Genomic DNA, 15,515 nt, shown 5'->3' with positions numbered 1-15,515 from the left:
TCAGCAAGTACCCAATATTTATCAAACAAATGAATGAAAATACCTTTGAAAGGCAACCCAAGGGGCACCTGGGTGTCTCAGTCGGTTAAGTGTCTGACTTTGGCTCAGGTCGTGATCCCAGGGTCCTGGGATGGAGCCCCGTATTGGGCTCCCTGCTCTGCGGGAAGTCTGCTTCTCCCTCTGCCTCTGCCCCTCCCCCTGCTTGTGCTCTCTCTGTCTCTCAAATAAATAAATACAATCTTTAAAAAAAAAAAAAAGGCAACCCAAATCTAGGAAAATAATTACACATACATACAAACACATATCAATACATACATAAACACACACATACCTCATGGGAACCTCTGTCAGAAGATTATAGCTCACATCTAATATTTCCATCTTCTTTGCTTCACAGGCCCAGTCAGGGACACACTCTAGCAGGTTTCTACAGAAAATAATTAAAAAAGATATCACTGAAGATGATGAGTGGAACTCATTTCACTAGTCTGTAAGGTATCTGTTAACTGGCCTGTGAGCTCCTTGAGGGCAGGAGCACTCTCCCCAAGGCATCCCTAGCACACCACCTGGAATATAGAAGGTGCTCAATGAATGTTTGTTGATAGGCAGAGAGAGAGACAAACACACGATCATGTATTATATTGGATCAATTATGCCACCTGCTCAAAGAAGACACTGAGGCTCTGAACACTAAGGAAAGCACAGAGTAAAGAGACGGGCTGAGGAAAGACAATGAAAGCAGTGGCGTTCTAAACAGACTTTCAAAGACGAGTAGGATTTGCACAGGTAATGAATGACTGGAGGAGAAGAAAAGGAAATTGTGGAGAAAACGAACCAAGTCAATACAAGTGAGGAAGAAGGGACAAAAGGTAAGTGGTGACAGAAGCTGCAAGTCATTTACAACGTGAGCCCAGGCCACCGGGCAGATAGTGAGCACAAGGAATTCTATGTTCAGATGCTACTTAGCTTCTCTAAGGCTCAAAGGGTTATTGACTGACAGATCACATAATGAGGCAGAAAGAAGCAGGTGCTGTAGGAGATGCGCAGATACTGCTACAACAGCCTAGTGAAGGGAGCACTTTGCCTGACGTGGAGGATCAGGGCAAGCTCCCCAAGATACACGATATCTGGGTTAGAATCTGAAGAATGTTGTACACTGACCCAAGATGACAAAGACATACTAAGAGGTGACAACACGAGCTAGAGCAGCAACAAGAAACGGCATGATGGATGTGAGGAATAATCAGCAGTCTGGTGATGCCAGAGCAGCAAATATGGAGCCAAGGGGTAAGACACAACCTGGAGAGACCTAAATCGTGTCCAGAAGGCTGTGACTTTATCCTGCAGGTACGGGGATCACTGAAGGGTCTGCAGCAGTACAGAGACAAGGTCAGCGTTGCACCTTCACTAGCTCACTCTGGATACTCAGAGGTCTGGCTGAGGTGTTTTTTTAGTAAAAGGAAGCTGTTACAGAATTCCAGACAAGAAATGATATGAGCCTAAATGGGTGGCAATACACACAGAAAAGTGGGGAGGGATTGTCCATCTGACAGGACTATCTTACGATAATGCCAAAAGCTGAAACAGACACAAGACAACAAGCTAAGTGATGCTTGGGGGAGTGGATAAGGAGTTTCATTTGGCACGTGTTTGAGGTACTTGTACTTGGAGACGGGCAGGTCAAAAATGCCTCATGTGAAACTGGACACATGGGTCTAAGGCTGGAAGAAGAGGTCTGGGCTGGCGATCCAGGTGACACTGATGCTGAAGTACAGCTGAAATCACTGGAGTAAATGAGACTATGTCACATGAGAACGTAGCACACAAGGACAGGCCCGGAATAAGTGACCTGTAAAAGGCTGGCTGAGGACAAAGAGTATGCGGGAGACAGGAGTGGTCGAAGCAGCATGAAAAAAAAAATCAGACCGTATTAGCCAGCTGAGGAAAAAGTATGCTTGAAGAAAAGAGAGCAGGATTTACAGTGTCAGTACAGAAGAGTTCCATATGAGAGGCCGAAAGCAAGCTGTGATGGGGATAAACAAATGGGAACTGAGGGAACTGAGCCAACAAATGAAAATACCTACTGAGAAATTTGGACAAAAGGGAATGAGAAGAATTAGATGGTACCTAGAGGGGCTGCAAGAGAAAGCAGACTTTGTTAAGAGAGAAGAGGTGTGAGTGTGCGTAGATGGAGAAAAAGGAAGAGCCTGGCCACACACGAGAGGGGAGGAAGTGGTGACTCACAGAGCAAGGTCTGGAGCAGGGGAGTGGATGCCATCTCGGGCACAGAGGCTAGACTGGACTTGAACAGAGGAAAGAAGAGGAGAATGGATACGAATCTACATGCATTTAAGCAAGGTGGTAGGAAGCTGAGGGAGATCACCTAAGATGATCTCTATTTTCCCAATCAAGTGAGAAGCTAAGCTTTGGAGTGAAGGAGATGGGGGGCAGTGCTGCTGAAGGAAGCTGAGCAGTGTGGAGCGGATGCCCAGGATACGGGAAGGGGCTGACAACAGAAAAGACTGATAAGTTCCAGATGAGGTTGGAAACTGTGACTTCACAATAGTGTTCATATGATTTTCTTTAGCAATGATCAAGCCCAGAGAAGGTAAACCTTAGTACTGACCTATGCTGGGGTTTTGCTGAGAAGACAAGACAGAAAGAAATGGATGGAAGGGAATCTAGAACAAGAGCTTAATAATAATGGTAACAAAGTAACAATAACAAAAAGAAACCCGAGTATACCAGTTACTATTTCCTGAAAAGACTATTTTATGCCAGGCACCATACTAATATTTTGCATTTAGTATCTCATTTAATCTTTGATGCTGACCATATAGGATCCTGTCCACTTTCTACCTGCTCTACCACTCTATAATCACAGGATTTAAGAAGCTACCTTGTAACTGTGTGTTTGGTTGTCAAACTCTCCACTAGTCCATAAAACTCAACCACTGAATCCTGAATGCCCAACAGTGTCAAAAATGAAGGAAAGAAAGCAAACCTCAGTTGTATTTGTTCTTGACCAACAATGTAAGTAATAAAATCCTGAATATAATCAGTATCTCTCTGACCATCAGACTAACATGGGTCATAAGAATACCAAAAAAATAAGAGAATAAAAATTTAAAAATAAGTCACTAAAAACCAAGAATTATCTGATTTCAATCAGCAAAAAAGGAAATCACTGCCATGAAGGAGATAAAAGGTCTTCTTTGTTTGCATCTCATTCTAAATCCCCAGACTTTAAGAATGAGTAATTCACAGGCACCTTTCCGTTTCAAGAGGACCGTCCCCTGAAATAGATGGTATGGCAATTAAAAGTATTTCTCCACTCATCCTTTCTCCCTTTTCCAGGCTAGCCAAATATTTCAATGTATTTAGATGTCTTATACTTCAAAACTACCAAAGTATCCATATCCATCTCTTAAACATTAAGAATCAAACAAGCACCACTCTCATGAGACACACTCACCGGGAAAGCTCTAGAGAAGTGAGTTGACTGGGTACTGGATAGACATTCACCGCTGTCAGCCCTAATCAAAAAAAACAAACAGGTGTTAGTGACACTCTCCAAAGAAGAAAGTAACTGAGAGTAAACAAGGGCAAAGTGGCTCAGTGTGATCACCAGGGAGAAAACTGATGTCATCTGCTGAGATGAACTGAAGACAAAAAGTTGGGTAACTCGCAATGACTAACTTTGACTACCTGATCCTGACCTGAAAACCAAATAAAACAACTAACTGAAGGATCCTGTGTACTGGTCTAGACTCACACTAGTTCAGGCAGCTGTTAAATCGCAGCAGTGACTACTTAGCTTTTAAACTTAAAAAAAAAAAAAAAAAAAATCGATTGGATTTTTACTGTCAATATTTTAACTTTTAATTAAAGCAAAACATAAATACAGAAAAATGCAACAATCTTAAGTGTACAAATCAACGAATTTTTACAAACAGAATCAATGGGGTAACCAGTACCCATATCAAGAAACGGCGCATTACCAGCTGCCCCTGAATCCCCCCTTGTTTCCCCTTTTAGTCACTTCCCAATAGGGCAACCCCACCCTAACTCCCAATACCACAGATCATTTTTGCCTATCCATATAAATACACACATACGGTCTGCATACTTTTCTGTCTGGCTTTATTTCCTCCACACTGTGATTGTGAGATTTGGTCCTATTACTGCATATGGCTATAGTTCATTCATCTCGTGGCCATACTAGATTTTTTATGTCAATATACCACAATTTATTCGACCATTTTAGAGCTGGTGGGCAATGAAGTCTTTTCCGGTTTGGGGTTACTATGAATTCTGCTTCCATGAACATTTTTGTCCATGTCTTTTGTGGACTAACGTAAGCAGCATTTATACTGGGTGTAAGACAGGAGAGAGACCGAGAGTAGATAAGTGCACAATTTTCCAAAGTGGCTGTACCAATTTAGACTCACAACAGTGGACACTGGTATTTTCAGTCTTTTCCATTCTAGTCACTCTGGTAGGTGTGTACTGGTGTCATGCTGGGGTTACAATATGCATATCCCTGACGACCAGTAAGGCTGAATGCCTTTTCCTACGTTAACTGACCACCTGGATAACCTCTTTTGCGAAGCTGAGTTCTTTACTTTTGAGGCATCAGAATTACAAGTGCTGGGGTGAACTCCTCCAGGCTGTAGAACATAAGGATTTTTTCTGCCAACAGAGCAGCTAACTTCAAGCAAGCCCTGTTTAGTAGGGCACTGTGAGCATCTCAGTCCCCAAAGACAGCGTGTATGTCAATGAGGCCTTTTCTAACAGGGCCACTCATTCAGATTCTCTAGATACATTTAGAATAGAGAATGGGCCTGAGAGCAAATATCTACATGACAAAAGACCGACTACCATCTCGCAATATCTATGAACAGCCCAAGTGGACACTCATCAGCTTTGACACCGTTTTGACCTAAGCAATTAATCTAAGCTACAATTTGAAACTTCTCTAGCAAGGTAAAAGGCAATGAAAAGTGAAGTCCTTATCTTTTACCCTAATGTATTTTAGAGATACAGAAAAGAGAATAAAATAATGAACATTCATCCACCCATCATTCAGCTTTTAACAAATCTTCACATTCTGCCTTATATGCTCCAGACTTTTTTAAGAATGAAAACACTGCACAGACCAAGAGGTAAACATCCTTGTGAACATGATTTTTATCCTTCCCATGGGTTCTTTATCCTGTTATGGCATACATATAGCTAAGGAAACAACATTTCTGTGTGTCTGAAAATCTGATACAGCTATCTTGGTGTACATATGCTTTTTTTTCCCCTCAAAAAATGTTTCTAATATTTTCCCAGATTAATACACAGAGCTTTAGGGCATTCATTTCCATTGCTTTGTAATATTCTAGTGTATAAATATGTCACTGTTTACACATCTTCCTATCAGTAGTCATATTTTTTTTTCAACGTAAGGAACAAAACTGTGATAAACATTCCTGTACACATCACCTTACACACATGTGAGTGTCTCAGGGAGATATACCAAACGGAGGAACTGGCAGAATATGGGCTACACGCATCTCTGACTTTTCTTAACACTGTAATTGCTCTCCAAAGTGACCCTCTCAGTGACAACGTATGAGAGCTGAATTCTCCACATCTTCAATAGCACTTAGCAGTATTTTTTTTTAATTTGATGAGTATACAATGGCATTATCAAAATTTGCATTTCTCCAACACTTAGTGATACTGAACATCTTTCTCCATCCCTTCCTTAAGCACAGAAAAATTATACATATAATATTCTATATATTATACAATATATTATATATATATTATATATATATATTATATATAATTATATATTATAATTTTCTTGGTAAAGAACGCTCCATAAAAAGAATGGCACCAACAAATATGGGGCCTTTCACATTGAAAAATATTCCTGGAGCAAATCACTATTGAAATCAAGTGGCTTCTTGGTCTAGAACTGAGGCAGCACAAAGTTTTAGACTAGAAATGGGCAAAGCTTTTTCTGTAAAGGGCTAAGCCTGTGGTAAATGTTTTAGGCTTTGCAGGACCCCCCCCCCCCCCACCAGTCTCTCTTATAGCTACTTCATTCTGCCACTGTCTCATGAGACCAATAACCTGTAAACAAATGACCGTGGGCATGTTCCAATCAAACTCTATTCACTGATACCTGAATTTCATAGAACTTACCCAAGTCAAAATCATTCTTCTTCTGATTTTTTTTTAACCCTGCCATTAAAAAAATGTAAAAACCCATTCCTCGAGGGCCATATAGAAACAGGTGATGGGCCAGATCTAGCCCCTGGGCTGCGGTTTGTCAACCCTTGTTATAGGCTATTATTGATACTCTTTTTTGAACATGCTTGCCCCATCCTCCTACCCCTTCTTATTCTGCAAAATGCCTTTTATTAATAAATACTCAGTGAATCTCCAAGTATCCTGCAATGCCTTTTTATGCATATCTCAACCACTTACATGTTGACAGCAAACTTAAAAGACAAAGCTGCTCTCAGTGAACCTAAAACTAGACTTTCAGAGTGGCTGAGCAACACCACAGATACCACTGTTCTTCGAAAGCTCTGACAAGAGCTACAAGAGAAAAACCAGGAGGCTGGACAGAGAACTCACTGTTGGAACTGGCATAGAGAGTTCGAAGGGAGAAGCCACTGAGTGTCAGCTCTCTCAGCTGGTTCCGTTCACAGTGCAGCTGTTCCAAGCTACATAAGGAGCTAAGATCTAAGTCAGCCAGTTGATTGTCCCGCAAATCCATGTGGGTGATGTATTTATTTCCCTCCAGATTTTCAGTAACCACGGTTTTCAAATGGTTCATCCTTAAATATTCAGAAATAAGGAAATCATTAGAAATAAATTCTACTAAATATGCTTACCAAAAGAAAAATAAGAGAGGTATGATTCCTTTCTCTTTCCTAAACAACTCAAAAAGTTGCTTCATTTTGCAAGGTATTAAGTAAATAATAACAGACAGCTGTACCTTGTGTTCTCTGTTTATAAACTTAAGAGAATCCAGACTTGCAAATACATATACAAACTAAGTAAAGAGAAAGGGAAAAAGGACCATGCCTACATAGTTAGTTAAAAACTTACATCCAGATACTTAATAAAGTTAGGCAGGGATGAAGAAGCAGGCCAAAGGAACAAGAAGATGAATCTAACACCTTTCAAGTTAGTAAATAACAAAACAGTTGTGGTGGACCATGCAGAGAACAAGAGGAAGCAGCCATACTTTCTCCTGGGGCTCTGCCTCCTCTTTCTTGTGCTCAGGTTCACATTACGTTAATTAACAGAGAGGAAAATACTCTGTATCTATATGGAATAGTTCAAGGGCAAACTATAGAAAATGGCTTCCCTTCTATACTTGCAGAGAACACACAGGCATGTTGTCACTCCCCTGTATCTCAATAAATTTTTATGTTACTATTTCTTTACAAGGAACATCAATGGCTTAGTGTAAATAGAAGATTTACTCTATGAGTATGTGCCTTTTATGTGTATGTGTCTTTTACCAGCTTCCTTAATGAAAAGACTATAACTAGAAAATAAAACCTACAAAAAATTCATAAGAAAATCTTTAACATTTTTTTAACATTTTAAATTAACATTTAATTGTAATACAAGGGTTATCAAGAAGAAACCTACTGATTCAATAGAAAACTAGTCAACTGTAAGGAAAAATACAAACTACCAATTAGCATATTAAAAAGATGCTCAACCTCACTCATAAATAAATGCTGATTAAAACAATGAAGTACTATTTTCTCCTAAAACACTGACAATAAGGAAAAAGACTGCTCAAATCCAACACTGACAAGGACGTGAAGAAATGGGAATTCCATAAAATGCTGCTGGGAGGGTAAGTCAGAACAACCTTTGTCAAAGGTAATGTGAAAGTCTCTATCATGCGGTACACCTACCTCACTCATAATCGCTCTGCTACTGAGTGAAAAATGAAGCTTTACTAGAGTTTGGAAAATATACACTGTTCTAAAATCCCAATGTTTTAGAGAAGTCTATATAAAGAGAAACCACAAAAGACCATCAGAGGTCCATGTAATGGAAGACACGGTGAAGAACGGCCTCACCTTAAATCCACATGTTTGATATGGCTCATCCTGTTCAGCACCCCAAGGTTGAGGACTTCCAGGCGATTTCCTGCCATAACCACTTTATCTAACATAGTGAGTTTCTCATAAACCTCAGGAATTTGACTAAAATTGTTAAAGGAAATTCCCAGGGAAGAAAGCTGTTGCAGATTTCCCAATTCTTCTGGTAAAGTCGTCAGAAAGTTGCCATCAAGACAGAGGGTTTGAAGACTGTAGTAAGAAAATAAAACAAGACTTTATGAAAGGTTTTAATTGGAATGGATAGAACTAGAGGGATAGATTCTGACTTATATCACTAATTTATTATGAATCCAATAATGACAAAACATCCTATCTATAGAGACTCAATGACACACATAATGCCATGGATGGTCCCTCCGACGTCAAAAATCGTCAGAACTTCTGCTGTTGAAACTGAGGGGCTAACTAGTCGCCCCCGCAAGCAAGTAACAGCTGCTGACTAGAATCCTCATAATTACATGATTTACTTCACTGCCAGAGCTCATGTGACTACTTTCATTCCGAATGCCAGACAAGCCCCTTATGCTGCAAGTAAAAAATGAGTCTAGCAAAATCAGATACTTACTTTAGTAGACTGCCAATCTGACTTGGCACGTCATGAAATCCATTACAGGAGAGGTTGAGCTCAGTCAAGGTAGAAATCTCACATAACAATACAGGAAACAACCCAAGTTTATTATGGGACAAGTTCAGGCCCTTCAACTGAGAAAATCTAAAATGTAAACATACAAATTATAGTACAGAATAAAAAAGCCATCTGTTTTAAATGTCCACTGTAGAATTTGTTTCACAAATATCTACTAAGCACTCACTACATGCCAAACATCACTCACAGCACAGAACGCTGATGCCTAACCCCGGCTCCACACCAAAAAGGAGACCAGGTCTAGGGCAATGGGAGTTCTTCTCTCTTCTCCTTCAAAAGGCACAAAACCTTGGAAAGCTCATGCTGGTATAACTATTTTATATCAAGTCATACTGATATACTTGAAATCTATCAAATTTCTATATGCAATATAAAAAACCTTGTAACAATTCACCAACTCATGGACACAGGAATAGCTAACAAAAATGCACATCAAATCCCATTATAAGCAACTTCTTTTTACATATTGAAATTATATTGGCTCAAATGTTACTTGAAATGATGGGCACTTAGAACTTACAAATATGTATGTGATATATGGAGTTTTACTGCAATACGGTCTCATAGAGAACACAGGGAAATAGTAATTTTTAGTGCTTCTGTTTTGTTCCTGGAAATAGAAGTATCTTTACTGTCTTACCCAGAGACAGTATCATCATACACTGGGTCCACAGGAATCACTCTGCTAATTCTACTTCGGAGTATTATACTGATGATTATACTAGTGCAAGAGGGTAAGGCTGAGGTGGTGCTCTCCACGATGATGATCTGTATCACCTGCTTCTAGACTGGAGTCATTGGTACCTCACTCTAATACTCTGCTTTCAAATTTTCAACTTTTGATTTCCAGTTGTCCTGACCTTGAGTACTGATTGTTCCTTTGGCTTGGTGCCTTGACTTCAGAATTCCTAATCCAGACCTCAAACTACATTAACCTTATTTTCACAGTGACTGAGAAGAAAATGCTAGAAACCCACTTCCTTAAAACTATGGCTTCTGTTGTTTTTACATACTAATATAATTAAAATTATTATCTCATTACTTGATAGAGGCTTGCTTATACCTAAAAAGCTTTGTAAAACACATCATATGGGATAAAAATCACAGTGCTTTCTCAAAATTATTCTAGAAATATTAGTTATTAAGTAAAATACGTAATTTCAATGTATATTATCCTTTTTTTAAAAAGATTTTATTCATTTATCTGAGAGAGAGAGCAAGCAAGAGAGAGCACGAGTGGGGGAGGGGCAGAGGGAGAGGGACAGGGAAAGGAACAAGCAGACGCCCCAGTGAGCGCGGAGCTCGACACAGGGCTCAATCCCAGGGCACTGAGATCGTGACCTGAGCTGAAGTCAGACACTTAACCAACTGAGCCACCCAGGCACCCCACAACGTGTATCATCTTTTTAATTACCACCTAATTTGAATGCTTTAATTTCCAATTTCTCCCTTGCTCACAAGAAGCTCACACAATTACTTATACTAAATATTTATTCACTTCTATCCACTTTTAAAGGGTGGAGGGTGGGAAGGAGGAATATATTCTAACAAAGGAACTCGAAAATATATGGGCCACAGTCCCTTAGGAGTGAAATGGTTCGTTTATCAGAAGAGAGAGGTTTCATAGCTGTCAAAAGGCTTAGAAGCAAATACACAGGAAAGATAAAAGTCCCAATCTGGGAGTGGAATTCTTGAAAATAGGCCTATTTCCTTTAAGTTATTTGACATCTATGATTCAAAAACTTGCCACATACTCAATCTCCCAATTTACCCTGGCTTCAGATCATGCATCACTGTCACTGACTTATGTAACAAGATTATCCAGATCAATGGCAGCTCAACACTGCCTCTACAACAGAACATTAGCATCTATCTTTTGTTTCATGGAGAGGGAAAGGAGGGTAAGAAAACTGTACGAATAAAAAATTTTACTTCCTCTTCAAAATGAGGGGAAATTTTCAAATATATACATGATGGTAAGCATGCTCACTTCCAGGTACAAACAATTAAGACAGTGATCACAATTTGGCTTGAATAAGTTAGTCTGGAAACCCATTCCCCAAATACCTGTAGAGAGTGTCAAGGCCCCCCGGTCTTTCCAGCTGCATGAAGTTGTGTCGCAAATTGAGGTAGGTGATATCTTGACTGTAGAAGAGATGCTCAGGGACCTCCTCAAGGCTGTAACATGAGAGGTCAACAGTGCTGATTCGCTGGGACACCACCTGAATAGGGTCAAGGAGAAGAGCCATCGGAGCTAGCACCAAATGCCTCTCACCCAGCACAGGAAGGAATGACGGTTACACAAAAAAAGCGCTAATTTTAAAAATAGGAAAGAGAAAAAGGTAACGAGATCCAATTATTCATTTATAAAAACCAGTTTATTTTTGTTTTTTCCTAAAACCATAAGCTGCTTGAAACACACAACAGTGTGTTTTAAAGTGTCTACAAGTAAAAAGCAAAAAAATACAAATCATAAAGATGAAAAGTTAACATTTCATGCAAGAAGTTGAGATGATTCAAAGTAACTATACAAAACTCTAGCAGGCAGTGTGATATTGAAAGCCACGGCCTTTTGTATCCACACGGGCTCTGCTACTTACCAGTGCAGTTTCTTCATCTGTTAGGAGGATAAAATTAAATAACCCAGCAAACAGCACGCTGCTTAGTATGCAAAAGGTGCTCAAAAAATATTAACTTCTCTTTTTAAGGTCAAAAGAATGGAATAGCTACTTAAAATTGAAACTAGTTTTATTCAGAAGATATTTTATTGCCACTACAATGTATGTACAGAAAATTCAATAAAACCAAAAAAAGTTTATATTTCTAAATAGCATGCTAATAAAAGATGGGTTGTGAAAATTGTTCTAAAAACCAAACAAAAGGCCACTGGAAAAGTCAGTCATGTTTTATGGCATCTCATTATACCAAAACAATCCTTTATGCAACTAAATATTTAGCTCCACAAAGAAAAGTGTGCTAAAATTCTGCAGACAGCTAGAAGAACAAGAGAATTTGGAAACTGCAACACAATTTCAGAGAACTTCATCTTTAAAGACTAAAAAAAGCAGAAATTATGCTGAAAAGCTAATTATCCTCAGCATATAGGAACAATACTTTGTGACAGGAGCATAGGTCACATCCCATAATAAGTTCAAATTTAAAGTGGTTCATCAGGGGCGCCTGGGTGGCTCAGTCGTTAAGCGTTAAGCGTCTGCCTTCGGCTCAGGGCGTGATCCCGGCGTTCTGGGATCGAGCCCCACATCAGGCTCCTCTGCCGGGAGCCTGCTTCCTCCTCTCCCACTCCCCCTGCTTGTGTTCCCTCTCTCGCTGTCTCTCTCTCTCTCTCAAATGAATAAATAAAATCTTTTTAAAAAATAAATAAATAAAGTGGTTTATCAAAAAATTTTTAAAAATTAAAAAAATAATAAAGTGGTTCATCACGGCTGTGCTAAATATATACAGACCAAGAAGCACTAGGCTAGGAATTAGGGAACGGCTCCATCTCTCACTGACCACAGTGGTTGAGGGAAAGTCATTTGAATCTCATTGTGTCTCAATTCCTTCAAGGCCATATTCTTCTCACATAGATGGTGTAAAGGTAAATGCACCTGAAAACACTTTGAAAGCTTTTTGTACTACACAAATATAACTAATAAGTTAAGGACCTGATGGAATTCCATTATTTCATTCATTATATACTTAGAGGGGCCTAAAGTAAGATACATAAAATTATAATTCACTTTGTTGGGAGCGAGTTCAGTTTCAAAATACATCTGTAGTGGGCTTTTACAGTCTTATCCCCACACCAGGACGTTTGATAGTTTATCACCTTGGATGCTTGTCGCTGCCATCTCTGGCACTCGGCCAACGTCTCAAAGCTGACATGATAGGTCTGAGCTTGGGCTCCAGCTGAGCTGAACGCAAGGGAGTGCTGCCGTCGCTTCACTTCTTCCACCTGAAGAGGAGGAGGGGAGAAAACCAAAACCAAGAAGAAGAATCCTAGTCAGAGAGCAAAGGACAATAACAAGACAAAGAACTCAATTTTCTAAAACAGGCAAAAGATCTGAAGAGACATCTTTCCAAGGAAGACTGAAAAATGGCCGGTCATGACATGACATGAAATCATGTTCAAATGCAAATCAAAACTGAAAGATACCATGTGACATCTGCTAGGATGGCTAAAATTAAAAACAGAAAACAAGTGTTGGATAACAGGTATTAGCAAGTTATATGGAGAAACTGGATCCCTCATACACTGCAGTGGGAATGTAAAATGGTGCAGCACTTTGGAAAACAGAAAAATGGGCAATTCCTCAAAAGGTTAAATGTAGAGTCACCATGTGATCTGGCAATTCTACTCCTGGATAGATATATACTCAAGAGAACTGAAAACATACATCCACACAAAAACTTGTACATGAATTAGAGCAGCGTTATTCCTAATAGCCTCAAGGGGAAACAACCCAAATGTCCATCCATCATCAGATAAATATATAAACAAAACATGGTACATTCAAACAATGGAATATTATTGAGCCATCAACAGAAGATACCGATGCACTCTACAACACACATGAACCTTGAAAAGATGATGTGAAGTGAAAGACACTCACAAAGAACTGTATATTATATGATTCCATGTACATGAAATGTCCCGAGTTAGCAGATCTGTGCAGACAGAAAGTAGATGAGTAGGTGCCCAGGGCTGCAGAAAGAATGGGGGAGACGATGGCTAAGGAGTGCAGGGTTTCTCTCAGGGTCATGAAAGTATTCTAAAATCGATTGTGGTGATGGTCACAAAACTCTGTGAATATATTAAAAGCCACTGAATTGTACACTTTAAATGGGTGAATTATATGGTATATAAATGATATCTCAAAAAAGCTGTTTAGAAAAAGCAAAGGATACTTCATTGAAGTATGTTGAAGGAATAGGACTTGGGGCATACTCATAAGTAAATCTATTTATTAACTCCTCTGTAAGTCACAACATAGTCTCAATTTGATAATTAAGTATTTGTTGCATGAATACATTTTACTGTTCTGAGTGCTGGAGACAAGCAGGGGGAAAACAACAAAGCCCCCGCCCTCAGTGGAATTTGTATTTGAGAAGGGACAAATACTCTAATACCAAAACAGTGATATAATGCAGCATAACATGATATAATATATAATGAATAATATCAGGAAAAATAAAACAGGGGAAAAGCTTGGCAAACAGGGTGAGTGATCTGAATTATGACAGAGCAGTCAGGGAAGGACTCATGAGGTAACATGTGAGCAAAGATCCAGGCGTGGAAACCTCCTGGGCAAGGAGCATTCCACGCACAGCAACAGCAAGTACAAGTCGCTGAGATGCAAGCTACCTGACGTGTTTCAGAACAGGAGTCTCCAGACCCACGCTATAGGAGCCAAAGTCTCCACTGCAAAGGTAATAAGACAGTTCCAACCCTTTCCACCTACCCTGGGGCACAATGGAGGCAGCTGCCTGCCTGCAATGGGTGCCCTGGCCTGCTTTTTGGACTTCTTTCTTACTAAGTGCTGGGCTAAACGCCATTTTTGACCCCCTCCAGGGCTCAAGTAGAAAGGGAGGAAGGACAGGAAACTTAAAAGTCAAAGGTTCTATAAGAACTAGGATGATCGGTAGGGGAAGAAAGGGATAAAGAAAGGGGGGGTAATCAGAAGGGGGAATGAAACATGAGAGACTATGGACTATGAGAAACAAACTGAGGACTTCAGAGGGGAGGGGGGTGGGGGAATGGGATAGACCGGTGATGGGTAGTAAGGAGGGCACGTATTGCATGGTGCACTGGGTGTTATACACAACTAATGAATCATCGAGCCTTACATCGGAAACCGGGGATGTACTGTATGGTGACTAACATAATATAATAAAAAATCATTAAAAAAAAAAAAAAAAAGTCAAAGGTTCTTACTAGACAAGCAGAGTCATAACCTGACTTCACAGTCTCTGGACCTAGCATATTTTAAAGGGATGCTTTTCCTCAATGGGTCTTTTAAAGGGTTCTTCTGGTTACCCCCATCCCACCCCAAACAATGATGGCTTTTCCCTTACAGATCACTTGACCTGGCTAATGCATGCTATTATAGCAGTTGACTACTCCCTCCTCAGACATGAAGGAATCTGGTGGTCCACTGACAGCTTGTCCTCAAGGGAAGCCTATTTGCCCCTCAAGATGGCCCTCCTGAACAAGTTCTAAGAGAATCCACCCACTTATCCACCAATCCACCCACTGGCTTTTCCTCTCTCAACCCATTTGGGTCACAAACTAACAAACCCAAGGAGCACACGATGATCCCAATGCATGAGCTAGGCTCTTAGGCTACCTGGCTGCTTTGGTGACAGACTCATCTCTGTCCTCAAGACTTCTTGGTCAGAAGGCAGGACACCAGGGGCACCTGGGTGGCTCAGTCAGTTAAGCGTCTGCCTTCGGCTCGGGTCATGATCCTAGGGTGCTGGGATCAAGCCCCACAGGGGGCTCCCTGCTCAGCGGGGAGCCTGCTTCTCCCTCTCCCTGCCACTCACCCTGCTTGTGCTGTCTGTCAAATAAATAAATAAAATCTTAAGAAGAAGAAGAAGAAGAAGAAGAAGAAGAAGAAGAAGAAGAAGAAGAGGAAGAAGAAGAAGAAAGGAAGGGAGGGAGGGAGGGAGGGAGGGAGGGAGGGAGGGAGGGAGGAAGGAAGGAAGGAAGGAAG

At 40.2% G+C, this 15,515-nt stretch overlaps 1 protein-coding gene across 1 annotated transcript in view; it reads right to left on the bottom strand.

Moving 5' to 3' along the window:
• Positions 1–15,515, bottom strand: part of PHLPP2 (PH domain and leucine rich repeat protein phosphatase 2) — a 66,227-nt gene that overhangs the window by 19,353 nt on the left and 31,359 nt on the right. The window contains exons 4-10 of the mRNA XM_008702381.2: positions 12,629–12,754; positions 10,867–11,021; positions 8,719–8,865; positions 8,112–8,342; positions 6,640–6,842; positions 3,476–3,536; positions 332–427 (exon numbers count right to left, since the gene is read on the bottom strand). Coding sequence (XP_008700603.1) covers positions 332–427; positions 3,476–3,536; positions 6,640–6,842; positions 8,112–8,342; positions 8,719–8,865; positions 10,867–11,021; positions 12,629–12,754 — 1,019 coding nt within the window. The remainder of the gene's footprint in view (positions 1–331; positions 428–3,475; positions 3,537–6,639; positions 6,843–8,111; positions 8,343–8,718; positions 8,866–10,866; positions 11,022–12,628; positions 12,755–15,515) is intronic.

Source organism: Ursus maritimus, unplaced genomic scaffold (assembly GCF_017311325.1).
Source record: "Ursus maritimus isolate PB19 unplaced genomic scaffold, ASM1731132v1 scaffold_19, whole genome shotgun sequence".
Lineage (NCBI taxonomy): Eukaryota > Metazoa > Chordata > Mammalia > Carnivora > Ursidae > Ursus > Ursus maritimus.
The sequence above is the reverse complement of the archived record's forward strand: the minus strand, read 5'-3'. Positions and strand labels throughout refer to the sequence as shown.